We start from the raw sequence: 26,336 nt of genomic DNA, 5'->3' as shown, positions 1-26,336 counted from the left end.
GGACCACTTGTTCACAACACCCGGCCATGTGAGCTGTCAGCCTTGCTTCTCCAACATCCTTGTACAGGAGCAAGAGTGCAATAAGGCAATGGTTCCCAACTGCTGGTCCACGGGCCCCAAGAGGTACATATAACCCACCCAGGAGGTCCATGGTGCCATTCAAATAACAAAAACTACCGTAGAGATATCAAAATGTTCAAAAGTAGGGGATCTATGGTTTGGCTTTTGGAAAACAGGGGGTCTGCTGTACTTAGCTAATTGGGAGCTACTGCTGATCACTGAAGAATTGATGCTTTTGAATTATGGTGCTGGAGGAGACTCTTGAGTCCCATGAACTGCAAGAAGATCAAACCTATCCATTTTTAAGGAAATCAGCCCTGAGTACTCACTGGAAGGACAGATCCTGCAGCTGAGGCTCCAATACTTTGGCCACCTCATGAGAAGAGAAGACTCCCTGGAGAAGACTCTGATGTTGGGAAAGATGGAGGGGACAAGGAGAAAGGGACGACAGAGGACAAGATGGTTGGACAGTGTTCTCGAAGCTACCAGCATGGGTTTGACCAAACTGCGGGAGGCAGTGGAAGACAGGAGTGCCTGGCGTGCTCTGGTCTATGGGGTCACGAAGAGTTGGACACGACTAAACGACTAAACAACAACAAAGCAGTGAAGGCTTTTCTATATGACTACTAGGCTAGTAGCCCACCCATCCACATGTATGCAGCATCTGAACATCATTTCTGTGGGTGTCCAAAGTTTTAAAAAAAGAAACTCAAAGCAAAGTTCATTTGCATCTCAATGCAATCATTTCAGACTCACTTGCGGTGCAGCAGAGCTTCCTCTGCAAAACAATGGTTGGGAAACTTTCTCATACAGAACCTCCTGAACTCAAGAAGCAAACCCACAGAAGGGTTCCTCCACACATCTAACTGATGCTTGGCTCTGGCTGTTGCCACCCACACAATCCCAGGCATGGGGGTCACATGGAACAAAGGAATCGAGACCGTGCATGAAAGCTGGACATTTCCCATTGATGAGAATTTGCTGGAGGTGTGGAACCCTAGTTCATCGGCTTGCTGACTCATTCAAGAACCAGTCTGATGCAGAGGAAATGCTTGTCTCCCCTCTGGCAACTGCTTCTTCCTCCATATGTAGGCCTATCTCCTTGTTAATGATGTTGAATTCTGGTTCTAAAGAAAGGAAAGAGAAACCTGAGTCATATGAATGGCTGCTTTCAATGGGCGGGGAGGGGGAATTTCCCAGCGTATGGAATAGAGTGAGTCCGGAATACTGCTCAATGGGATTCACTCAAAGATCACTTGCCAACACATCACAAGTTTTCAGCTAACACTGGGTGGCAGACAGGACTGGATGGAGACGGGGGTTTTCTGGAGCCAAGCTTTCATAGAACACTTTTAATGAGCTTGTCTCTTGTTTCCCCTGCATTGCTTTGCCTTTTAAATTCTGTTTTCTAAGGTGCCTGTCTCATCTCTCATAGGCTCTTTTCAATTTTAGTACATTAAGCAGACTAAGGGCTATTTTGCATTTCGCTCCTAAGAACGGGATGTCGCCATGTCAAGAAGATTTGGCACCGCTTCCTTTTAGCACAACTAAGAACTTTCCCCCCATTTCCAGTTTAAAATGTAGGCATGTTCTGCTTCTTCCTCAGAGTTTACGTACTTAATTTCACTATTGCTATGGTGGAAGAAGGCATGCATTTCACTGAAGCATCTCTGATGGTGTATTTTTAAGCCAGTTTCCCTGGGAAGAGGCTTCCACAGATGGGGAACCAAGTGCAGGTCAATTATGTTTCCAGGGCAGCTGCCTACCATTTCCATCTGGTACGCCAGCTGAGACCCTACCTACCTGTCTCACCAGAGTGGTACATGTTCTGGTTATCTCCCACTTGGACAAATTCAATGTGCTCTACATGGGGCTACCTTTGAAGGTGACTTGGAAACTACAACTAATCCAGAATACAGCTACCAGACTGGTGACTGGGAGCAGGGGCTAGGACCGTATAACACTGGTCCTAAAAGACCTACACTGGCTCCCAGTATGTTTCTGAGCACAATTCAAAGCGTTGGTGCTTACCTTTAAAGCCCTAAATGGCCGATATACCTGAAGGAGCATCTCCACCCCCATCACTCAGCCCAGACACCAGTTCTGAAGGCTTCCTGGCTGTTCCCTCAATTGTGAGAAGTGAAGTTACAGGGAACCAGGCAGAGAGCGTTCTTGGTAGCGGCACCTGCCCTGCGGAACGCCCTCCCATCAGATGTCAAAGAGATAAACAATTATACGACCTTCCATAGATATCTGAAGGCTGTCATGTTTCAGGAAGCTTTTAATGTCTGATGTTTTCTTGTGTTTATATTCTGTTGGAAGCCACCCAGAGTGGCTGGGGCAACTGAGTCAGATGAGTGAGGTACAAGTATGTAAGTAAGTACGTAAGTAAATAAGTAAATGATGATGATGATGATGTCATCCAAGATCTTGCTGTCCTACAGACTAGTCTACCAGGTCCATGAAAGAATTACCGTATTTTTTGCTCTATAAGACTCACTCTTTCCCTCCTAAAAAGTAAGGGGGAATGTGTGTGCATCTTATGGAGCGAATGCAGGCTGCGCAGCTATCCCAGAAGCCAGAACAGCAAGAGGGATTGCTGCTTTCACTGCGCAGCGATCCCTCTTGCTGTTCTGGCTTCTGAGATTCAGAATATTTTTTTTCTTGTTTTCCTTCTCCAAAAACTAGGTGCGTCTTATGGTCTGGTGCGTCTTATAGAGCGAAAAATACACTTTTTTCCTCCCTTATCATAACAAGAGTATTTTCTAAAAGTCTGCCTACCACATATTCTGGGTGCATACTTGCCAAGGATAATCTAAAGCAGTGTGGTATTTTATAGAAAACCACATAATGGAGTGGCTTGTAATGACCTCAGCCATTGTGACCAGGCTATGTGTATACATGCAGTTTGCATACACAGCATGTAAGACTTTCTGGCATCCTGTTTTCAAAACCTGAAGCTGCATTTTCCCTTGCTACCAAATCTGCATATTTTCTCAGAGCTCGTTTCTTTCACCACAATAGACAATATCTCCCCTCCTGCCAAAGAAATGTCCAAATGCTAAAGAGTAGCTATAACAGTCATTACTACAACAGCAACTTTGAGCTACGAGCACTCTTAAATTAGAATTATTGCTGCAAATGATGTGTATATGTCTTGATTGCTGTGATTACTGATTCTGTGACCATAAACGTGTATTTTTGCAAATTCATGCTAACATCAGGCGCTGCATACAATGAACTTTTTCCCTTTTTGGCCGAGTAGTTTAAATGACTTGTGTCCTTTACATACACAACATTGTCGCTGCTCAAAAAAACAAATTGCATTCATGAAGAATCTGAGTCCCCCTCCACCACTCTAACTAGTTCACACCATTACATGCATAAACTGCAATTCTCAACAGATTTGTCTCAAATTTGTCCACCTTGTGTCACAGTCAACATGCAGATATTCCATACTAAACTTGAGATCAGTTGGCCACATCATCTGGGTATGGTAAACAAGTAGAGGTTATTGGGGGGGGGGTATTCAAATGGTGCCTCTATAGCACAGGGATGGGGCCCTGCAGTTGTTTGCCCACAACTCCCATCATTCCTAAGTATTACCCATGCTGGCTGGGGATGAAGGGACTTGGAGTCCAACAAGATCTAGAGTGTTACTGGTCCATCATCCCTATTCCTACAGACTTTCAGTGGGTTGCACGCTTCCAATTTCAATTATGACTGCTAGCGAAAAGTACTGTTTGCTAGCTTCCTAGTCTAATATCATTCCATCTATTGGTAAATTCATGTGGCACTTTTTGATTTTGCTGTCCGTTCTGATTGGTTCCTACATCCTCCATAGTTCACCGTCTTATCTGTAACAAACCAGTCTGAGACATTCTATATACACAAAATTCTATATACAGAGGCCAACTGGGCTAGCCATTTAATCTGACTTCAACACTAACACAGCAGCACATATGAGGCTTGCCTTTGCCATGCAGAGCTATCCGCATAGTACACACACTTTGCTGATGCCTGAGCTACCTCACTCTGCCTAACGATAGAGCTGGCCCCACACCTACCCCAGTTCTGATTCAGTTTGATTATTTTCTGGACAGACACTCAGGTTGCATCCTGTGCCCTTACCTGGGAATGAACCTTATTGAACTTCTAAGTAGGCATATCTAGGGTTGTTTTGTCAGTGACTTTCAGCCACTGGGCAAATTGGAAATGGTTTGAAAAAGGGCAATCAAAATGACCACCTTCCCTATAAGGAAAGCTTACAACATTTCGGGCTTTTTGAGTTTAGACATGATAGAGGCGTGTACAATTACTTCTCCGTATCCACTTTCTTCACTTCATGCATAATGTTCTTCTATAAGACTCAGGGACATGCAGTGAAGCTGAAGTATGGAAGACTCAGGGCAGACAAAATAAAGTAATTCTTAACGCAGTGCATACTGCTTTGGGGTTTTTTGCTTTTGTTTTACTGTTAAGTGGTATATAAACGTTATGAAATAAATAAATAAAATAGTAAAACTATGACATTTGCTCCCACAAGAGGTAGTAATGGCCCCCAACATAGCTTAAACAGATTTAAAGATTTCCATTTACTGAGAGAACCCTTCTTCCCTCTCTTACCTTCCTTGACTCTGCCCATTAACTATGCTGCCATCCTCTTGACGTTAGTGCTACCTTTCCTGATCTGCAATATACATTCTACCTGAACTATTATTATTGCGAACAACAAAACTCTGGCAATATGTCTACTGCTATTTTAGGATTCATTATACTGATATTTTGTTTTTTGTTTAATTTATTTTTGTTTTTCCGTTCTTTATAATCACACTTGCATCCAGGGATGTCGAATAACTTACAAAAAATCATTCAGTCGGAAATCTAACAATAACATGCATCAAAATCCTCCTATTAGTTATGCATAACAGTATATTCTTTTGTCCATACTCATTTATCCTAATTTTTTTCCCTTCCTCCCTCCCCTTTAGCCCCTCCCCCCAAAAATTGTTCTCTCTTCAAATCTTTAACCATGTGCACAGATTATTCGTTCTAATTTGGATGCTTTGGGTTTATATCTTTATTTTGTGAACCACGCTGAGAACTACAGTGGTACCTCATGTTACATATGCTTCAGGTTAAATACGCTTCAGGTTACACACTCCGCTAACCCAGAAATAGTGCTTCAGGTTAAGAACTTTGCTTCAGGATAAGAACAGAAATCGGGCTCCGGCAGCGCAGCAGCAGCAGGAGGCCCCATTAGCTAAAGTGGCACTTCAGGTTAAGAACAGTTTCAGGTTAAGAACGGACCTCTGGAACGAATTAAGTACTTAACCTGAGGTACCACTGTACTGGTGAAAGGCATGCAAATTTAATAAATGAAATTCAGGGCAGGTAAGGCTATCTCTCCATGGCTCCTAGCCACAATGGCTATACTCTGCCTCCATGATTGGGGACAGTATGTTTCTGAATACCAGTTGCCAGAAACTGCAGAAAGGGCGAGTGCTGGTGCCTATTGGATTCCCATAAATATCTGGTTGGCCACTGTGAGAACAGGATACTTATCCAGATGAGCCATTGACCAGATCCATCAGAACTAGTCTTATGTTCTTACATAAAGCACTCTTATATCACTTTAGCAGTCGTGGAGAAGCCCGGGAACTGTAGTTTGTGATGAATGTTGGGAAATATAGCGCTCTGAGGTCAGCACTCTTAACAAACCACAGTTCCCAAGATTCTTTGGGGGGAATCAATGACTTCTTAAGTGATATAAGAGTGCTTTAAATGTATGGTATGGACGTGACCTCAGGCCCAGGGAAGAAGTTTGCAGTTATAGAGGTATGCATTTTTTTTCCATGACTCAGAGAGTAAAAATAAATATGGAAATGTCTTATGAGTGGCTTGAAGGAGCCACCAGCATTCCTCTTAAACTTTGTGCAACGTCTCACTCGGCATCTTCAAACGCGCTCATTCTTTGGAAGTCTGCATCCTGGGTGCGCAGTAAATTAAAGCAAACGAGAAACTTCGGAGCAGCTGTCCTTTCCCTCGTTACCTTTCACGCCTTCCTAAAGCGCTGAAAGTTTCGGCTGGGCTTGAATTTGCTTCGGGAGGCTTTTAAAAGAAAACGTTGACAGAACAAGCCCTGTCTTGAATGCAGCGTAACGACGAGTCACGGGAGAGGGCAGGGAGACCAAAAGGAAGAAGAGCCGTCTGTGCTTCTGTTGACTTTTCCCTTGTCCTGGTCCTGCTCACTCCTGAGAAATCGCAGACAGGTTCATCGCCCTCTGGGGCAGCTTTCACAGAGCACTGATTTCACACGCACACACAAATAAAAATACCAACACGTTTCCTGACCTCCTACAGGAAGGCTTGAAAAGAGAGCGCACACTTGCACCACGTTGTTATTGTTGTTGTTATTATTATTATTATTATTTATCCTAAAAGGATAGATGCATGTATATAATGCTGCATAACGCTATCTGGAGACCCAGAAATCTCGTTTGGCAAGGCGACGAAGGAAAGAGGAGAGGCTTGCGCGCTCGCCATTCTCTCCCAGGTCCATCCAGAGTTTGCATTTCCAAGGAAGCTGAACTGACAAAGCGTGAAAGTGGCCTAAAAGTGGGGCGGGGGGCGCACAAAGGAAAGCCACCCCGACTGCGGAGCGCGGAGGCTCATCAGTATTCGCCAGGCTCGCCTCCCCGCGCCCCTCGGCGCCGCCGCCTGCGCGCACACAGATTTGCCCGGCGCGGCTCCTCCCCTTTCCTTAACTTGCTGCGCTTCTAAGTTGCCTCCGGCAGAGTCCCAGCCTGCGCCCCGGCCCACCTTCTCGCTCCCGCTTCCCCGGACAGCTTCCGACCCTCCCCTCGTGGACTCCGCTCGATCCGGAGGGAATCTCGCCTCTTGCCTCCCGCCCGCTTCGCTCGGAGTCTGGAAAGGTGAGCGCGCGCTCTCGATCTCGAATTGTAAGGTTGCAAAGGGGTCGTGTAGTCCGAAGCCCCTTTAGTGCGGGGATCTTTTGCGCGACGTGGGGCTCGAACCCGCGACCCCGAGGTTAAGAGTCTCGCTGTGCTATCCCTTCTCCAGTTGCATACGCCTTCCTCTCCCCTTGGCACCCCCCCCCGTCCTTTCCTGCCTCAGTGGATGCTGTCTTCCTTTGGGGTACTCCTTGCACCCTGGGTATGGATACGGACAGGTTGGGGGGTGGCTCCTGATTTGGGAGATGCGGGAGAAGAGCGACTGTTTCTTTAACAGCGTAATAACCTGTGAAGTGTCGCCTTGGAAAGGTAAGTTCCCCGAAGTTCAGTGGGACCTGTTTCCAAAAAAAGGTGTCTAGGGTTGCAGCTCTGGTTAAAAAAATAAACACCTTACTAATAGTTCTGCACAGGATTTCCCTGCCCCAAAACGATATCTTTCCATAACCAGCTGACAGTGGGAAACTTTAATTTGTTCTAAATAATGCAGAAATTAATATTTCAGTGTGGCTGAGAGGATGAATGTTTCAGCGGGTACTTGTGAGAAACTTTATTAAAACTTCTATGGTTTGCGGTAGCTGGGAACCAGCAGCTACTAGAGATGTTAAGCAGTTGATACAATTGGAAAATCATGTTGTCTGTGCCCAGCTTCTCATCATTTCTAATCTTTTGTGAGTCAGCCTCATAACTTTTGCAGTGGGAGACACGAACAGCTGTCTTAAATACTATGATCAAACGTGGAAGGTGAAGTTGGATTTAAGTCAAAGGTTAAAAAAACAAACCAATCACGCACACCTTTAGAATCAGGTGTTGGATGTGTGGGCTGCAGTACAGCAAAATATTAGTATTTGTGAGTGTAAATGTGTAATAAGCAAGCAGTGTCCCTCTAATAGGGGTTTAAACTCTAATTTGTCCTGTTTTGAGTTGATATGCAGACTACAGCATACCTGTGGGTGGGAAAATGTCTAAGAGCAACCTTAAATACAGCAGATGAATGGATTGCATGCTTTTGTTTGGTGTCATGTACAAGATAATGAAAATTACTCATATACTGTCAGCAGAGAACTAAAAATGATTTGCACAAAAGCTGTGAAATTTGGCTAAAGTGTGGTATGATTCCCCCCAATAAACAATAATAAGTAATTTGATCTGAAATAAATAGATTTTTAAAGCAACCATAAGATATCCTGACGCAACGCAGCCAAATTTAAGTCCTGTTGCTTATAGTGGGGGTGCTAAACCAGTTCTTTAATCTAAGCACTGGAACTTTGAGGATGCTTTAATATGCTGCTTAGCTGAGCTCCAATGAACACAGTGCAGTTCATATCTGAATAAACACGCATACCGTTGTGCCCTAAAATAGCTGGATTGTGTCCGCGCCCCTCTTCATACAAGTGACTCTATTCTGCTATGTTGTGATGTACCGGTAAATTATTTGATATTGACTACAATGCCTTTATTATTGTTGTTTGTTTGTTTTTTAAAAAATGTTTGCATAAAAGAGTTGAAAGTTGGGTTTCTACTGCATGGTTTTGAAGGCAGTTATTGAAAACTCTGCTTTCTCAGTCTCTCTCTCTCTCTCTCTTTTAGGATTTTTGTTGTCACTGATCAAGGAAAAGGAGTTTTCACCCCCCCTCCCCACCACAGAGATTTTAACAGCAGCAAATCTATAAAGTAGAGGCGTTGTGAGCTATAGATGACTAAAAGTAACGGTGAAGACACGAGGTCAGGCAACAAGATGGAGCGCATTCAGCAAGGAGTCCGGAAACGTACTCTCCTGGCAAAGAAGAAAGTGCAGAGCATCACAAAGGATGATGTCAAAAGTTACTTACTGAGGAATTTTTTTGTGCTCTTCACCATCATTGCTGTCATTGTCGGTGAGTAATTTTGACTGAGGCAACAAATCTTGAAAAAACATCACTTGGACAGAGCGGTTGCTGTTGTCCACTTTCTTTCCCGTTGAGAAGAACTTGCCGGCTTGGAAAGTTTTCTATCCAAACACTCTGGGTTGTTCAGGAGTTGGTGAAAGTTTCCCTGTTGGTGGTCAGGTTTGCAGTTCTGACTGCAGTTGCACTGCTCCGTGTTTTAAATCAGTAGAGCTCAAAGGGGGTTAAATCAGAAGGAAAATGGTTGAGTTATTTTACTGATTCCTTTAAAAAAAAGCCCTTAATTAGAAGCAGCTTTTTATGAGCCCTTAATCCGTCTTAACAATTAAAGAAAATTGGCTACTGCCTCAGCGCAATTTCCCAAGGGTGTGTTTCTCTTACGTATTTATTTACTATATTTTTATCCTGCTTCTCAGACCTTTTCAGACAACTATTGTCTCCCCAAGCAGCTCACTTCAATAAAAAGAGAGTGAAAGAGGCCAGCCATGAGACTTGCAATCTAAAAAGGCAGGACTCAAAAGGGAAGAGGAGTAAAGGGAAAGAAAGGTAGAGGAGAGGAAATCAGTTACTTGAGGCCAGAACGAAGTGTTGAGTTATAAGCATTTGTTATACCGTTTGGGTCAGGCTGATCTTCCTTTGCTGGTGTTCATGCTTAAATTCCAGTTGGTAGCTCTTAGAGCAAAGTTTCCAGTGTCTCTTAATTTTGAACAAAGTCAAGATCCAAAAATGAGAACATAACAGCCTCAGTATTAAGCTATTTCCCCCCTCACAGTTAAAGAATTACAGCCACAAAGCCAAGGTCAGGAGTTTATGGTTTGTTTGGTTTTGGGGTTTTTTTTAGAAATCTGTGTGTTACTCGTGCAATTCAGTAGCTATTAAGATATATACCTGCACAATGGTTATGGAAGGTAACCTGATTGGGTTTTGTTTACAAAGCCGATTAGGGAAATGTTTGCACTTTTTATATATTTTGAATATCTCCGGTGAGATGAAAGAAAAAAGTTGGCTTGGGAATTTTCCTTGCTGTGTTTACAATCCACCCAAATATATATATATTTTTTTTTAAAAAAAACCTTCAGATAAGAATTTATAGTGGCCTGAATCCACAGAACTGTGTGGTCGCCAGTTTTACAAGGCAAGGAGACTTTGGGCTGGTAGTCCCCATTTGCCTCATGGCAAATCTCTTTTTGAAACATTAAAAAGATACAGCATTCTCATCCACCATTCAAATGAAAAACCATTTTGATCCCACCAGGCCCGTCCAACTCCTTAGGCACGCCTAAAGTAGCTCTCTGAGCCATCGCTGTCGGGTTCCTTTTGTGAGAAAATATTTTTATAGGAAGAAAAGAATTCACGAAAGTGTGGTGTGTATGAAAATATTTGATTTCTGGGGTTCTGCTTTCTGCAAACAAAAATCATTTGCACTCTAGAGAGTCGCATTCTTTATTTTGGAGAGTATCAGGTGTTGGCTATTATTAAAAGCAAGACAGAAAGGCTGCCGAATACAGCGAAAGAGGCTGACCCAGCTTGCTTCCCAAACCTCTGCAAAGATTGCACATCATGGATATATTCCTGTGGGAATTTCACAAGGATATTAATAGGGGTGTCTGGTTCAGTGAGAAGATGCACAGAATCCCGGACCACTTTCCCAAAGTTTGCACTACGTGCAGATTGTGTCCCAAGCTTTCTACCCTTTTCGTCATTACATTTTAATGGCCCAGTTGGGTGTGAACCAATGCAGTTGGGCTTCCAAGCGAAAACGTCTAGTTAATTTATGCCACGATTCGTCTTAAGAAACAAATTGGACTCCCAAGAGGAAGCTTATGTCTTCGAGGGAGGATGTGGTACTTCAGGAAAAAGTAAAGCTAAAAACCTCTGGCCCTGAACCTGTCTCACAAACCGATTAGAGTTAATATAATGTATTTGGACTTCAAAAAAGTTTTCAACAAGGACCCCTGAGTAAGCTTAGCAATTAAGGGAAAAGAGGAGAGGTCCTCCTGTGGATCAGGAATTGGTTAAGCAGGAAGCAGGGAGTGGGAATGAATTGACATTTCTCTGAACGAAGGGATGTAGAAAAATTAGTACCCCCAAGGATGGGTATTGGAACTTGTTCTTTTAACTTGTTTGTGAATGACTTAAGAGTTCCACGCTGGGAATAATTAGAAAAAGGAATTTAAAATAAAACTACTGATATCATAATGTTGTTATACAAATGTATGGTGTGGCTGCACTAGGAATACTATTTATAATTCTGGTCACCTCACCGCAAAAAGGATATTGTAGAGTTGGGAAAGGTTCAGAAATGGGCAACCAAAATGGTCAAGGGGATAGGGTGACTCCCCTAGATTGCAGTGTGTGTGACGTTTTGATTTGGTTTAGAGAAAAGGCAAGTAAGAGGTGTCATGAAAGAAGTTTATAAAAAGGATGCATAACATGGAGAAAATGGGGGGGGGGGTTATCCTATTCATAAGACTAGAAGAGGCACGTCCAACAGGTAGATCGTGATCTACCAGTAGATCACTGGACATCTTTGGTAGATCGCTGGTAGATCACTGGCTCCCCTCAAGCAACTTTGACCTGAACCCCACAAAAACAGGGCTTCCCCACCTAAGAAAAGCTAAACAACTTTGACCCGAACCCCGCAAAAGGGAGTAGATCACTGCCAGTTTTTAACTGTGAGTAGATTGCAGTTTCTTGGGAGTTGGCTACCCCTTCTCTAGAACATAGACATCCAATGAGGCTGATCATTGGAAGATTCAGCACAAATAAAATGAATACTTCTTCATGTGGTGCATAGTTAAACTATGAAACTTGTTCCCACAGGAGGCCATGGTAGCTACCAACTTAGATGGCTTTAAAAGGGTTCGGAAAATTTGTGGAGGTGACAGCTATTGATGGCTACCAGCCATGATGGTTTTTCTCTGCCTCCATGGTTGGAGACAGTAATGTCATTGAATCCCAGTTGCTGGAAACAACAGGAGTGGAGAACGTTCTTGTGTTTGGGTCCCGTTCCCTAGTTTCCCACTGGCATCTGGTTTGCCACTATGGGAACAGAGTGCTAGACTAGATGGGCCATTGGCCTGAATCTGCAGTCTCTTCTTCTTGTACCTGGGAACGTGCCTCACTGAATTCAGTGGGGCTTGAATAGACCTATGTAAGGCTATTCTGCAAATAAGGTCTACAGGATGTCACTGTTTAGGTATTGGAAATGGAACCATCAGAATCCTAATTGTTTCTATGTGGATACACCTTTCATTAAAAAAAAATATTGGTGAGCAATTTTAAGAATTGCATTTCCCTCAGAATGCAAAGACTGTCTCACACGCCTTTCAGGAAATCTCTCTTCGGGCATTGAATAGGCTTAGATTTGCATGGTTTTAACAGATTCTCAATCTAGCACCATCACATATATATGCCCTTAGATTGGTCCCCGTATAGAATCATAGACTAATGGATGGATATTATCTAACACACACACACACACACACACACACACACACACACACACACATTTTGTTGTGGAACTCTAAGCAATCACAAAAATTGTCTGGAAATCTATACCAACAATTATTAAGAGTGGCTACAGAATTAGCGGTGATAGCTTCAATGGGCAAAACCTTCTGCATTATAAAAAGGAACCAAAAGGACAGGTGGATTCGCTTAAAGAAAGTCCTTTCATGCCCAGTTCCTCTAAGGATAACTTAGATTCACCTGCTGTGCACTCCCCCCGCCCAAAAAAAGAGAGATTCTGTAAGCTCTGTATGGGGTGTGGGATGAGCCGTTGTTTTCCCCAGAACCAAGCTGCAAGCTGAACATCAGAACCAACAGCTAGTTTTGTTTGGTCGCAGTAAAACAGAAAGCGACATTGTACATGTTTGAGAAACCACTGGGAATGATTTCGTATGAGCTGCTTCCTGTCTTGTCAGTCATATTGGACAGCATGGAACCTTGAATTGCAGCATTCGAAGTTTTGATGTGCAATCTTTCTAGCGTGCTAACATATTCTGAAATGTCTATTACAATTTGGAAATGAGCCTTCCTAGTGCCCCCCCCCAAAAAAACCAGAATGATGTTGGTAGAATCACAGGTCTTGGCATACAATCTCACAGAAACACTTCTTCAAATGGTTCACTGGAGGACTTAGTTTAAGTAACTTAACTTTGCGGGGCGGGATCCATACAGTAGCAGTGCCTATACAGTGATTTAACTTTTGAATTTTGCGGAAATCTTCCTCCTCTTTAAGAAAAAGAGAAGGAGAAAGAAGACGAGAAAAAGAATGTTTCTGATACAAGGACTTATTTGTTGAATTTATTTGTTTGTTGGAATTTCTATACCGCTTAACGTTTTAAAATACATGAGCAATGTGCATTTTAAAACCTGGAATTACGGTATATGCAAAATACAATACGGAAAAAGAGCAAAATATCTTCAACAGCATGGGCAACTATGGCAGGGAAAGCCTACATGAATAAGAAAGCTTGAAGCATAGGTCTAAAACATAGCAGTGTAGACACTGGTCAGACACTATAAAATAGTGTAGTAAAGTCCAATCAGCAATATATGATAGTCTTAAGATGTTGATTTGCAGACTAATTTAGTTTGTTTCACTTGTAAAATATCTAATTTTGTACCATGGACGTTTAGTAAAAGGATCAACCGCGCCAATTGCAATGCAATCTTACATTGTCATCTTCTGGAATCCTATGAGTTTGGGTTTTCTCTCTCTTTCTGCATGGATATTGTCTATTTTAATCAGGAATGCATCGAGCAAGAATGGGGGACCCGCGGCCCATCAGGTGGTGTTAGACTCAGCTCCTATGAGCCTTAGATTTGTGGTCAGTGGTCAGGGATGATGGAAGTTGGAGTCCAACAGCTTCTGTAGGGTCACAGGTTCTGTAACCTCGGTGCAGAGCATTGAGAATTCCTTTCTGAAAAGGAGAACCTTTCCTACTGGTCATGATTCTTTGGGGTGAAGGGATGAAGACTGGAAAGAAGTGGTGAGGGAAAGGATGGATATTTATACTTCACAGAGGAGCGCTATTTCTAAATAGAGGGCTGAGCTTGAGTTAAGGGCACTTTGCACCGTCAGGCAAAACCAAAGAGGAGGAGGAGACCTAATGGTTAACATCAGGATGAAAAGATTTTTCTCATATAAGGAATATTTTGGTGGGTTTCATAAATGCACAGTAAAATGGAAGCAAAGATGCCGTGTGTGATGAGCAATCTGAATTGTGAGTGCCAGCAGCATGATAACTATGTAAATATTCAGCCAGGCAATCCTCATTACAGCCACTGCTAATCCATGGTGACTAGCAGGATCAGTACAGTAGTACCTCTGGTTACATACTTAATTTGTTCCGGAGGTCCGTTCTTAACCTGAAAGTGTTCTTAACCTGAAGCACCACTTTAGCTAATGGGACCTCCTGCTGCTGCCGCACCACCGCAGCACTATTTATGTTCTCGTCCTGAAGCAAAGTTCTTAACCCGAGGTACTATTTCTGGGTTAGCGGAATCTGTAACCTAAAGCATATGTATCCTGAGGTACCACTGTATAGCAAAAAGTCTCATGTTCTTGTGGCTAGACCCAGCACCAAGCAGCAATGGTAGCATAGAACTTGAAGCACCTAAAGCAAGGGGCACTTCATTTTGCAGATGCTTTAAGGGATAGCAGTTCTGCTGTGATGAGGCTGTAGCTGCCACCTGTAATGATTCTTCTATCTTGTCTGGTCTAGCAGTGAACAACAGAATCATAGAATCGTAGAATTGGAAGGGACCATGAGGATCATCTGGTCCAGCAGTTCTCCACCTGTGGGTCCCCAGATGTTGCTGGACTACAACTCCCATCATCCCTGAGCTCTGGCCCCACAGGTTGAGAAAGGCTGATCTAGTCCAACCCCTTGCAATGCTCAACTAAAGCATCCATGACAGATGGCCACCCAACCTCTGCTTAAAAAGGAAGGAGATTCTGCCACCTTCCGAGGGAGTCCCAGCCAGCATGGCAATGGTCTGGGCAGGTGGGATCCAATCACAGATGGGTTTCTCATCTATGCTCTAGCCAAAACTTTGCCATTTTTCTCTTTCTTTGGACCAGGTAGTAATAAACTCCACCTACCATCAGTAAGAAATACCTTCTCCATTTTATAATCACTAACCTGCTGTGAGGCGAAGTGAGGCTAAGAGGCAGTGAGGGGCTCAAGGAGACCACATGAACTTTATGGCTGAACATAGATTTGGACATGGATCGCCTTGTGTGACACTATCATCTGCACCACATTGATTCTCTAAATTTTAATGCGCCATGATTCCTATAAATACCTCCCAGGTAGCCAGGTCAGTTTCGTCTCAACTTATCCAAGAGATGTTGCCTTTAGCAGCTCTTGTTTTGATTTACTGCTTGCCTCGTCTCCAACCAGCTGACCTCCAACATAGTTTATTTTTGCTTACTCTGTATGGAGAAAGCTCTGACTTCAGTGTGAGACTTAAGTTTGGCATCATGTTTTGCTCAGATTTTAGCACCTGGTTTCACTCAGGGCTTAAGGCCTCAAAAGAACATTAGAACTGGTTACCTTTCTGGGACAATTTGCCTTAGCTCCAGTTTAACCAATTAGCACAGACTGATTGCAAGCTTAATTTAAGTAACTCCTTTCATCGTTTGTGAAAGGTTGAAAACTATTACAGCTGAACTAGAAACATCAAGTTGTACATTCAGTTAACTTAGTATAACATTGTAATCCTTTGAGTTCTGTCTCTTGTGCCTTCTTCCTTTCCCCCTTGATGTACATTACAAAGGCTCAATCCATTAAGGCTCCCCAGAACTTGTTGGACTCCTTCTCCCATCAGCCTCATTCAGCATGGTCAATGGTCAGGATTCATGGGCATTGGTCCAGTTTGGTGGGTACTTGAGGCTCCCAGGGGAAGCTGGCAATGCTAAGGTAAAGAAGAGAGAGAGTGTACAGAACCTTGGACAGCTCCAAGGGGCCCTACTAATGCAGCTACTGGAGATGATGTCCCTTGTGGGGCCAACCAGAACCTTATGTAGGCTGACCAGACCTGTCGTGTGCTAGGCTTTACCTCCCTGAAAGAGCAGGCTGTCTGGTTGAAGAGTCATCACCTTATATTGCAGTCTATGGCTTCTGTGAGACTAGGGAGACAGATGTTCTGCAGGGGCTTTTCCTCTGAGTCAAGGTATGGTGGTAGAGATGTGTTCTCTGGGGCCCTGAATGAGGTGCTGGTGTTCTTCCCTCAAGGAAGATGCCAGAACCTTCTCCTCAACAGTCCCCACTATGCATGGCTGGGTCCCCAAGTCATTAGTCATGACAGAGTTCAAGTCCAGCAATATTTGGAGGGATGCAAGTTCCCCATCAAGAGCTTGGACTAGCTTCCTTATGAAGAAACATTTGGGATGCTTTTTAGTTTAGGGGCGGCAACTACATCACTGAAGTTTATGACATTATGAAAATTCTGGAGTGAGTTTATTTGGTGGTTTAGAGGGAGGCAAAGAGGAAGAGCCCCTGCTTATGAAATGCACCAACACTACAATATTTTTAGTACCAGCTCAAGACTTTCCTTTTCTCACAAGTATTTGATGTCACTGTCTTTTGCGCCAGCTATTTTTTTCAGATTTTGGTTTGGTTCTTTGGATGATGTTCCTAGCGGGGCATGGTTACATTTTTCTTTCCTTGTCTAGTTATTCTTCACATGGAATAACATACAGAACTGATCCCAAGATGGTGCTGTGTTGCTAAATAAGACAGATTGTTCGAGATTGGGTTTTGACAGAGAACAGTCTTGCAATAGCTATTAGCTAGGAAAGTTAGCAAGATGTTAACGATCTTTGTATTACCTACTATCCAGAAGTATACTATTCTGTTTTTGTAATATACATATGATTACTGAATGCTGGAACAAACAGTAATAGAGAACAGTCATGTTAGGTTTCCAGGGGTATCATCTTGGCTGCTGAGTGAGATGATAATTTAGCACCACCAGCAATTCTTATATTATTAGTTTCCACAGAAAGCCCTTCAATTGCCCTAATAAGGAGGGAGTTGTTTTATTGCAAGCTCATGCTTATTTGTGTGATACTTGACTTCATACAGTATATTTTGATTATTTTTCATAATGAAAAAGAAGAATGCAATGGTTTGCTAATAGTGGCCTGGTTTACAACCACACCGTGGGTGGTCTTCAGGGCCATGTCTTGGCTTTGCATGCTGTGGTTCCCTCTCTCATTTCCTGCTTCATGATAACTATAAATTGCCATGATGACTAATAGGGCAAACTATGGGGTTTCTAAAATACTGCTATCTTATTGGAACTCCCAGCAATCTCCTAACCAAAGTCTACACCTTCTTAGCGCCAGAAAAACAGTAGCCTATTGGGCACTCCCAGATCATTCCCTGGGCTTTGAGCAAACTATTGTTATTATCAGAATTGGAAAGTCAGTTCAAATTGATATCCCATTCTCAAAGCCAAGCTGTAGTTTGAAACCACCATAATTTTTTAAAAATGGGATGTCTTGTCAAACTGTAGTTATTGCAAACCAAAGAGGGAATTGGTGCATAAAAAAGCAGGAAAGAAAGGAGGGGGTTACACAAAAGCCTGAAGAACAGTCCGGGTAGACAAAGCTTGGTTTGGCCGCAACATCTGAACTTATCCACTGAATTGGATGTGTATGTTTATCAAAGGGAGTGAAAAGAATTGGGCAAAACTGAAATAAAACCAAGCTAAATCTTACTGGTATTGGACTTCCTTAAAGGATCTAAGTGGGTTATATGTGTAATAAATAAATGGCACAAGGAGGTATTATATTATATTACCCTTTCATTCTCTCTGCATAGTGCACCTCTTTTAAATAGTTTATCCTTCCAGCCATAAATTGATCTTTCTCGTTAGTTTTTGTCCATGTTCTTCCAGCTGGTTTATTTTGGATAGGAAGCATCATTATTTCTACTAAGATAACACATCTCTGACACTTCCCTGCACAAGAGGACATCATTTTGGATGACATATCAAAACGAATTCCATCTCAAGTTTGCATTGCTTTTAAAAACCACTCCTCCTTTTGCTTCCTGTCTCCCAGTGTATCCTACCTGGATCCTTTGGGTCTTATGAGAGTTCCAAAAATCTAGACCAGTCAGCTGCTAAATACATTTTATTGTGGTAAAATAACTATTTTAAATTATGTAGGACTGCTAGCTTTACTCATCATAATCAGTAGATTAACAAACTAAGCAATCCTACAAAATGCTTTCCGGGAAGTAAGCCCTATTGAAGTTGGTAAGACTTACAAATCTAAGATTGTCCTGCACAGGTTTAACTGATGTGAATTAGTGCCACAAATTTAAACAGATGCAGGACAACTCAAAGAGGCATGTATTTTTTAAAAATAAAAATCCAGACTGCAAAAACAAGCAACAATAAACAAAATCGGCAGGGTTACATCTTGTAATTACTAACAGAAGGCAATGCATGTAACATATTTTTCATCTCTGTGTAGGTAAACATTTATGTAACCTCCATTGGCAACTTGGACCTTTTCTGTATTCTTCATCATAATATTACAGTGTATACTTAGTCTCTTTTCCATCATTTGGAGAGAGGCTGTAATAAATGCTGCTGCATGTGTCCCTGATTTGCATGTGAGATAAAATCAAACTACACTATATGAAAATATAATATTTTATCTTTGCCTTCAGCTAATTTAAGTTGGTACATGATTATTATTTTTTCTGCCAGGGCTTTTTGCCACAGCTCACTGTACCAAGAAGACACTGTTAAAAGTTCTGCAGTTGCCCAATTTTGTGCTTATTACCCTGCAAGCAGCCATGTAGTCTTTGGGCTCAGATGTGTTGTTGAAATATGAAAGGAAAAAGAAAACATTAAAAATAGCCTTCTGAGCTGTAGTTTTGGTTTCTTTGACTTTAAATTATATTCCCCTTTTCTTGGGTCAGAAAGAAAAGCTGGTTTTAGTTCATTGGATAGGTGGTAGACACCTAAAAGAGGGATCAGACAATGTGGTTCCTTCTATGTAATGTTGAACTACAACTCCCAGGCAGCATGGCCAGTGGCCAAAGAAGATATGGTTTGTAGTCCAACAACATATGGAGGGCACCCTATTGGTTACCTTGATCTAAATGTATATGAGGCTGTTCAGAGGTTTGGGCTAAAGTGTCACCAACAGATCACTAAAATGCAGGACTCCGTTATCACCTATTCATCTGAGTCAGATGAGGTGATGGATGTGCTGAACGGGTGCCTGGAATCAGTAATGGTCTGAATGATGGGGTAAGAAACTGAAGCAAAATACCAATGTTGGAAATCCTGCCAATTGAGTGTTTTAGTGGATCTGGGTGGGGTTGCACTTCCCCTGAAAGACCAGTTTTGCAGCTTAGGAGGACTGTTAGCTCTGGCCCTTACTTTAGATGCCCAAGTGCTATCAGGGGAATGATTTTGCTTTCTCCAGCTCCAGGCCCTCTTGTCACACTTACCCATGCCCTAGGTGAAGATTTGGCTGCTACGATGTATTGGGGCTCTCCTTGGAAACATCCCCGTGTTCAGAACATGGCCACCACATAATTGATCGGCATGGGTAGCTTTCTGTTGTTAAAACAATGCTCACCGGTTTCCGGTTAGCAGATTCAGTTCAAGGAGCTGATGTTAACATATAAAGTCCTATATGTCTTGTCACTTGAATCCATTGGCTCAGGTTGGGTTCTATGTATTTTTATCGCCACAGTTGTGTTTCAGACAGTGTTGTATCGGGAAATAAATAAATGGCACCTACACCAAAATAGGGCTTAAATGCTAGACATTGCCTGCAACTTTGGAATATAAAGTGGCAAAGTTGACATGACATTTATCACATTGTTTAAAGGGGGGGGAATCTTCCATGTCTTGGGCTCATGTTATCTGAAGGACTGCCCGTTCCAAACCTCCCTGTTCTTTAAAGTCCACCCCTGAGGCCCTGTTCTCAGTGCCATCACCATCACAGGTGAGGCAGGTATCAATCAGATATACCACAGAAACACCATATAGATATTTAACATTAATAATTATTTTTAAATGCTGTGTATGATTTGGAGAAAGCCAGGTACCTGCAAATGCCTTGTAAGGATCATGTTTGGTATTTCTAGAAAGAGTCCATTAATAAAACGTTGTGCCTGCTGGACCAAGTCTTTTGTGTGACCTCAGTCCTGTTCCCTCCTTCTCAGTCATGAAATTCCCTTCATGATCAAACTTTTAAATTGTGCAAGTCCAGCAGACTCTGCACTGCAGACATTCAGCCGGAAGCCATGTTGGGCTGACATTGATAACAAGATGGAGGGTGGAGAATCGAGGAACACCCCCCCCCTACTTTTCACAAGTGGGTAGGGTTTTAGTAAGGTATTTGTGGCAGAGGGTAAGGTGCAAATAAGTGGGCTAGTAATGTTTGTGTGAATGTGGACGGGCAAGGGTTTTTTGTCATACAGTCTTGCTAATGATGCACAGCTCTGTTACTTCCCCCCCCCCCACCTGAGTTAGGAGAGGCAAGGCAACTTCTTGGTCAGTTTTTGGTTCCAGCAATAGACTGTATGAGGGCCAATGAGCTGAGACTGAATCCTGATAAGATGGTGGCCCTGTGAATTGAAGGTTCCAACGTCTGGGAATTGGGCAGGTTCTGAATGGGGTTGCAGCCCCCTATAAGGAATAGCTACGTAGTCTGTTAGTACTCTTCAATCTAGCATTGCCAATGGAAATGCTGGTAGCCTCCATAGGGCTTGAAGCGCTCTTGGCTAGCTTTAGCTGGTGTGCCATCTAGGGCCATTCCTAGTCAGGGATAACTTGGCCACAGTGATCCGTGCAGTGGTAACTTCACAAATTGATTATTGCAGTGCACTCTGTGTGGGGCTGCCGACTGAAGCAGGCTGGTGAGTACATGTCACACCAGTTCTAAAATAGCTGCAATGGCTACCAGTGTACTACCAAGCCAAGTTCAAGGTGCTTGTGTTGACATAAAGCCCTACACTGCTTCAGACCAGGATACCCGATGGAGTCCCTACTCCCTTATACACCTGCCCTTGCTGTAAAACTGGCTGGGATGCTCTCCTTTGCCAAGTATGCATTGTGCAGCAACAAGTGAGGGGGCTTTGTCATCTGTGGCACCTCGATTTGTGGAGTGCTCTCCCCTCAGTGACAAGTGGCTTCTCGTCTGTGGAATGCTCTCCTCAGTTAGGTCTGCCTGGTGCCTTCATCAACATCCTTTAGGCTACCAGGCTAAAATGTCTATCATCTCTCATTGTAATCAAAAGATGGATGGTGGACAAGTTGGTTGAAGGACTATTGAAGAAAAGGTTCTAGGTGCTTTAGTTTACGTTATTTCTCTGCTGGGTTTCCATGCGGGTTATTGAAATGGTTTTATTGACATTTATTGTTTTGTACATTATGCCTCCTCCCTTCGTGTGAGTCTCTTAGAGACTTTTTTGGACTAAGAGACAAGCAAGTCAATTCAAATAAATAAATGTTAAAAACAACAACCTTGATCGTTATCCACCACCTATTATAAACATTTTAATTTACATAGACTGGGTTAATTGGAGGTGGAATTGGCTGGGTTATTTTCACAGATGTGATAATTTTGTTACTGTTGTATGTAGATGGTTATTTTCATTGCTTGTCTACTTCTTTTTTAATTATTTGCTCTTGGATTTGTTTTAAATGAAAAATGTGATATGATTTTAATAGAATAAAAGAGGATGCAATGTAGCCACATGGTTTCATTGCTGTTCAGGAGTCTCACAGAACCCAGTTGTTTGACCCATAGACGTTTCATAGGATAGAAAAAGCAAATATTCAGCCAGGCATCCCCAACCTGCAGCCCTCCAGATGTTTTGGCCTACAACTCCCATGATCCCTAGCTAACAGGACCAGTGGTCAGGGATGATGGGAATTGTAGTCCAAAACATCTGGAGGGCTGAAGGTTGGGGATGCCTGGGATAGGCTTTTAGGTGTGATCAGAGTTTGGTAAAAGATCTGATTTTGGATAAGCAAGTTTACATGCAGCAATCTATTGAATGCTTGCCTCGAAATTGGCTTATAGTTCTGTAGTTTTATCATTCTGTAATTATTCAAATGATGTGCTTATTGTTTGTCATCATCTTGCATGGCCTATGGTCAAGCAAATAGAAGTATTACCAAGCTGTAACTAATAACATAGCAGAGCTGCCTTTTAAAAACTCACTTAAACCTAATATCTGTCCATTAACATGAAAAAGTATAAAATGGAATAAAAAGGCTTTATATTTTATTCTGTTCTTTTTGGTGGTTATATACAGCTAAATCTTTTAAGTGCATTTCTAATTCTGCATTATATTAAAACTGGAATAAATTGTTCTCCAGAAAACAATCAGGGCATGGATTGGTGTGGGTTTTTTTTAATTATATGAAAATATGTGCTTCTGTGCTCTCTCTGAATATTTGCTTTTTCTACCCCACTGATGTGAAAGGTCAAGGCAAAGCCTGTAGAACAGCTTTGGGGTATTTCTTACAAGCCTTTGTTCCTTTGAAAGGCTCACAAATTATTTGGAAACCTGAAACTCTTACTGAAAAGGGCTTGCTCCAGGTCTAGTCAATTTACGTCTGATCCTTTAGTGTGCTAAGTTCCTCTTAAGTGATACTCAGCACCTCCATTTTTCTGTAGAGTACAGTTGTACTGTTGAGGGTCTAACAGCTCATGACAATTATCATGTTGTTTGCCCCTGAGTGCAGGATTTCTTTTTGCAGAAATAGCCAGCATAAGGGGTCCAGTCTGGATTGGGATCCCAGAGTAGAAGACAGGGTGCTTTAGTCCTTTATCTCCTGCTGTGTTCCAGATCTGGATTTAGGGACTTTTTTCATCCTGAGGGCCGTATTCTCTCCCAGGCACTCTTCTGAGGGCCACATGCCCATGGCGGGCCAAGGACAGAGGAAACAACAGGTGGAGCGATGCATTCAAAATTTACCTATGCGCAGTAGGCTAGTTTCTAACAGCACATACCCGGGAAACAGGATGAGCTACAGCTCAGCTATGAAAACTGAAGTGTGTTCTCTATGTTGTGCAGAAAGGTGTGCTGTGAGAGTTGTTGTTGTTTAGTCATTTAGTCGTGTCCGGCTCTTCGTGACCCCATGGACCAGAGCACTCCAGCCACTCCTGTCTTCCACTGCCTCCCGCAGTTTGGTCAAAACTTTTATATGCCTGTTGTCTTTGTCCATGGAGTTTTCTTGGCAGGAATACTGGAGTGGCTTTCCGGTTCCTGCTCCAGGTGGATCACGTTTGGTCAAAACTCTCCACTATGACCTGTCCATCTTGGGTGACCCTGCAGGGCATAGCTCCCAGCTTCTCTGAGTTATTCAAGCCCCTTCGCCACGGCAAGGCAGTGATCCATGAAGGGGGCTGTGAGAGAGACTGTAGCAAAAGGGAATTTGTAACAAAGCATCCATCAGACCCAACGTCTTCAGATGGGTGAAGCCCTTCTTATGTACAAACTGTGTTCACATCAGCAAGATGCAAAAAAAAAAGCTTACGGACCCTGAATTTGCTAAGAGTTTTCTGCATATCTGGGCTATTTCTGGATTCTGTCTGAAACACACACTGATATGTGGGAGTGGAAATGCACACAGCATCTTTTTGTTCTTCTGCCCAAAGTTGCACATTTAGCATAGTTAGGAACTTAGCACACAGCTGTTGCACATTGCAGAGTTTGTAATTTAAAGTTGTCCTTCCATAGCCACTGAGGTCAAACAGGAGCAAGTTACCCATTACACTTGGCACAGATATATGTCCTTGGGGACAATCCAGGCTGGTGCACAGGACCACCTTGCGTGTGCTGGCCATAGTGCTGAGCAAAACAGCAAGGGTTCCTTGAGGTGAACATGCCTCATGACCTATTTAGGATGAGAAGGGAGAATCACTACAGAGAGGTCTGAAAAGATTATTTCCAAGCTTCTGTAAGCAGGGCACTCATGTGTGGTGACCTTCAGTGCAAGTCAAGTTACTGTAATGAAATAAAAGTTTGTGAGGTTTTGTCTTCAAGGGCAAGCCCCATGCAAGTGAACTCGGAGCATGCTTGTACTATGGACAAGCAGGTTTAATGGCCACTGCCTTGGTCCAAGGAACCTTGCATAAATAGCATAACTAGAGGAAGGTCAGGATTGTGGTTCATGATTGCTAAGGTGTTGATGAGGAAATACAAAGCTACCTTAAATGTGTTCAGGTCTAGTGTAAGGAAGGAATTTGCTGGGTATGCCCGGAACATTTGTCCACCTTCTTTGAGAAATCTTGGAGAACAGGTGAGGTAGCACAGGACTGGAGACAGGTAAATGTTGTCCCAGTCTCCAAAAAGGGGAGAAGGGAAGAGTTAACGGAAAATATTTTGATACTGGTGGAGAATATAATGGAGACAATTTATAAGCATATTGATAATAATGCAGTGATTGGTAGGAGTCAGCATGGATTTGTATCCCAACAGATTAATGTTGCCTTCCTTTTTATTGGGTTACTAGTTTAGTGGATTGTAGGAATGCTATGGATATAATTTATCTTGATTTCAGCAAAGTATTTGATAGTTTGAAAGTTTGTTGAGTTGACCCTGAATACATGCAATTTGTGACAAAGATGGTAGTCTCATTTTTTTTTTTCTTACTTTCTCCCCAGGTATCATCCTTGGATTTGGTCTTCGGTCATACCACTTCAGCTACCGAGAAGTGAAGTACTTTTCCTTCCCAGGCGAACTCTTAATGAGAATGTTGCAGATGCTGGTTTTGCCTCTCATTGTATCCAGCTTAGTAACAGGTACACCCTTACCTTTTCCCTTTTTCTGCTTTGCAGCAACTGCTGCTTTCTCTTTCCCTTTTGCCAATGTTTTGATAAAGAGAAAGAAATGCTTACAGCCGAGTGCATGAAAGATGGCAAACTCCAGGATTCAGATACTTGATAAAATAATTCAGGGGCCATCAACATGGTACCTCTGGGTGCAGTGGTCCCCTTGGGGTCTTCCCTTGGCACAACAAAGCCTTTGAGTACCCCCTCTCAATGAGCACCCCTTGATCACAAAGTGGTGGTTACCTTTTTATCCCTTGAAAAATACATAGAGCTGAAGGAGGAAGTTGTAAGAGTGATGCTCTTTCCCACTTCCTCTTTCAGCTCATTAACTCCACTGGGTCTGACTTTTACACAGCTCCCTTGGAAAGGTGAGGTGTGGGCTGATTCAAGGAAGGGGGAAAGAATTGACCAGAATGAGGAGTAGCTTAAAAAACCAAATGTGCCCACTGGCTTAAAAGTATTGGTGACCTCTGCAGTAATACACCATGAGAATTATTAGGAAAGAAATTGAAAATAAAATTCCTTTATATATAGATGCTTTACATGCAGAAGGTCCCATGTTGAGTTTCTGACATCATTTAAAAGGGCAAATTATACTTGATGAGAAAGATCTCTCTCTGCCTGAGATCTTAGAAAGTGGCTACCATTCAAAGGAACAATATTGAGACAGGTGAGCAAATTGTCTGACCTGGTCTAAGCTTCTTTGTCTAAAAACACTGACAGTCAGCAGCAAGACTGGCTGATTTCACAGAAATTGCTCAGAAACATACCTGCACATTTTGCTTCATAACTTTCTTTCTATAGATCTACTTGCTGAAAAAAGTAAATCTCAGAATCAGGGCCTCCTCCCTGGGGCTGCCAATGAAGGCCTTTGCAAGGCCATGGCAACCCTTACAAGAGAAGGAAATATTTTTTCAGAGCTGAAGTTGTCTTTGGTCATACCAAATATGCTCATGTTTTACTCATCTGCTTTATTTCATATTGTTACACATACCCCAGTCTCTGAGTAGTGAGAGGTTTCGGGGGTTCTAGTGTGAGCCCTGGGGTTAGTTATCTTGGAATGAAGGCCGCAGGAGAATGATGGCATTTCTGTGATAGCAAGGTTTTGTTTATACATACAGTGGTACCTCGGGTTACAAACACTTTGAGTTACAGACTCCACTAACCTGGAAGTAGCACCTCGGGTTAAGAACTTTACCTCAGGATGAGAACAGAAATCACGCAGCAGCAGGAGGCCCCATTAGCTAGAGTGGTACCTCAGGTTAAGAACGGTTTCAGGTTAAGAATGGACCTCCGGAACGAATTAAGTTTGTAACCAGAGGTACCGCTGTATTTATACAGGCTGAGCGTAAGTAGAAGAATGGAAGAATGTGGAAGACATTTTAGCCACAACAAACCCTCTCTGCTGCCACAAATGACAAAGCCAGGGAAATTAGGATTTACACACCCCTCCTAAAAATAAATTAATAAATAGGTCTGCTGCGTAGATAGTGCTTTGAGTATTTTGACTTGTAACAAAAATATAAGACTATTTTACGATACTGCATAAAAATCTTCTCATCTGCTTTGTGTGACTGCAAT

At 42.6% G+C, this 26,336-nt stretch overlaps 1 protein-coding gene and 1 long non-coding RNA gene across 2 annotated transcripts in view; one reads left to right on the top strand and one right to left on the bottom strand.

The window, feature by feature from the left end:
• Positions 1-780: 780 nt before the first annotated feature.
• Positions 781-2,527, bottom strand: LOC309352906. The gene is made up of 2 exons (XR_014161467.1): positions 2,301-2,527; positions 781-1,187 (listed from the first exon to the last, which is right to left on the bottom strand). It is a non-coding gene; the product is annotated as an uncharacterized lncRNA (long non-coding RNA).
• A 4,247-nt stretch (positions 2,528-6,774) lies between these two features.
• Positions 6,775-26,336, top strand: part of SLC1A3 (solute carrier family 1 member 3) — a 37,028-nt gene continuing 17,466 nt past the window's right edge. Inside the window, exons 1-3 of the mRNA XM_081881531.1 lie at positions 6,775-6,995; positions 8,622-8,908; positions 24,588-24,725. Coding sequence (XP_081737657.1) covers positions 8,728-8,908; positions 24,588-24,725 — 319 coding nt within the window. The 5' untranslated portion in view covers positions 6,775-6,995; positions 8,622-8,727. The remainder of the gene's footprint in view (positions 6,996-8,621; positions 8,909-24,587; positions 24,726-26,336) is intronic.

This window comes from Podarcis erhardii (genome assembly GCF_964252035.2).
Source record: "Podarcis erhardii genome assembly, chromosome: 11".
Lineage (NCBI taxonomy): Eukaryota > Metazoa > Chordata > Lepidosauria > Squamata > Lacertidae > Podarcis > Podarcis erhardii.
The sequence above is the reverse complement of the archived record's forward strand: the minus strand, read 5'-3'. Positions and strand labels throughout refer to the sequence as shown.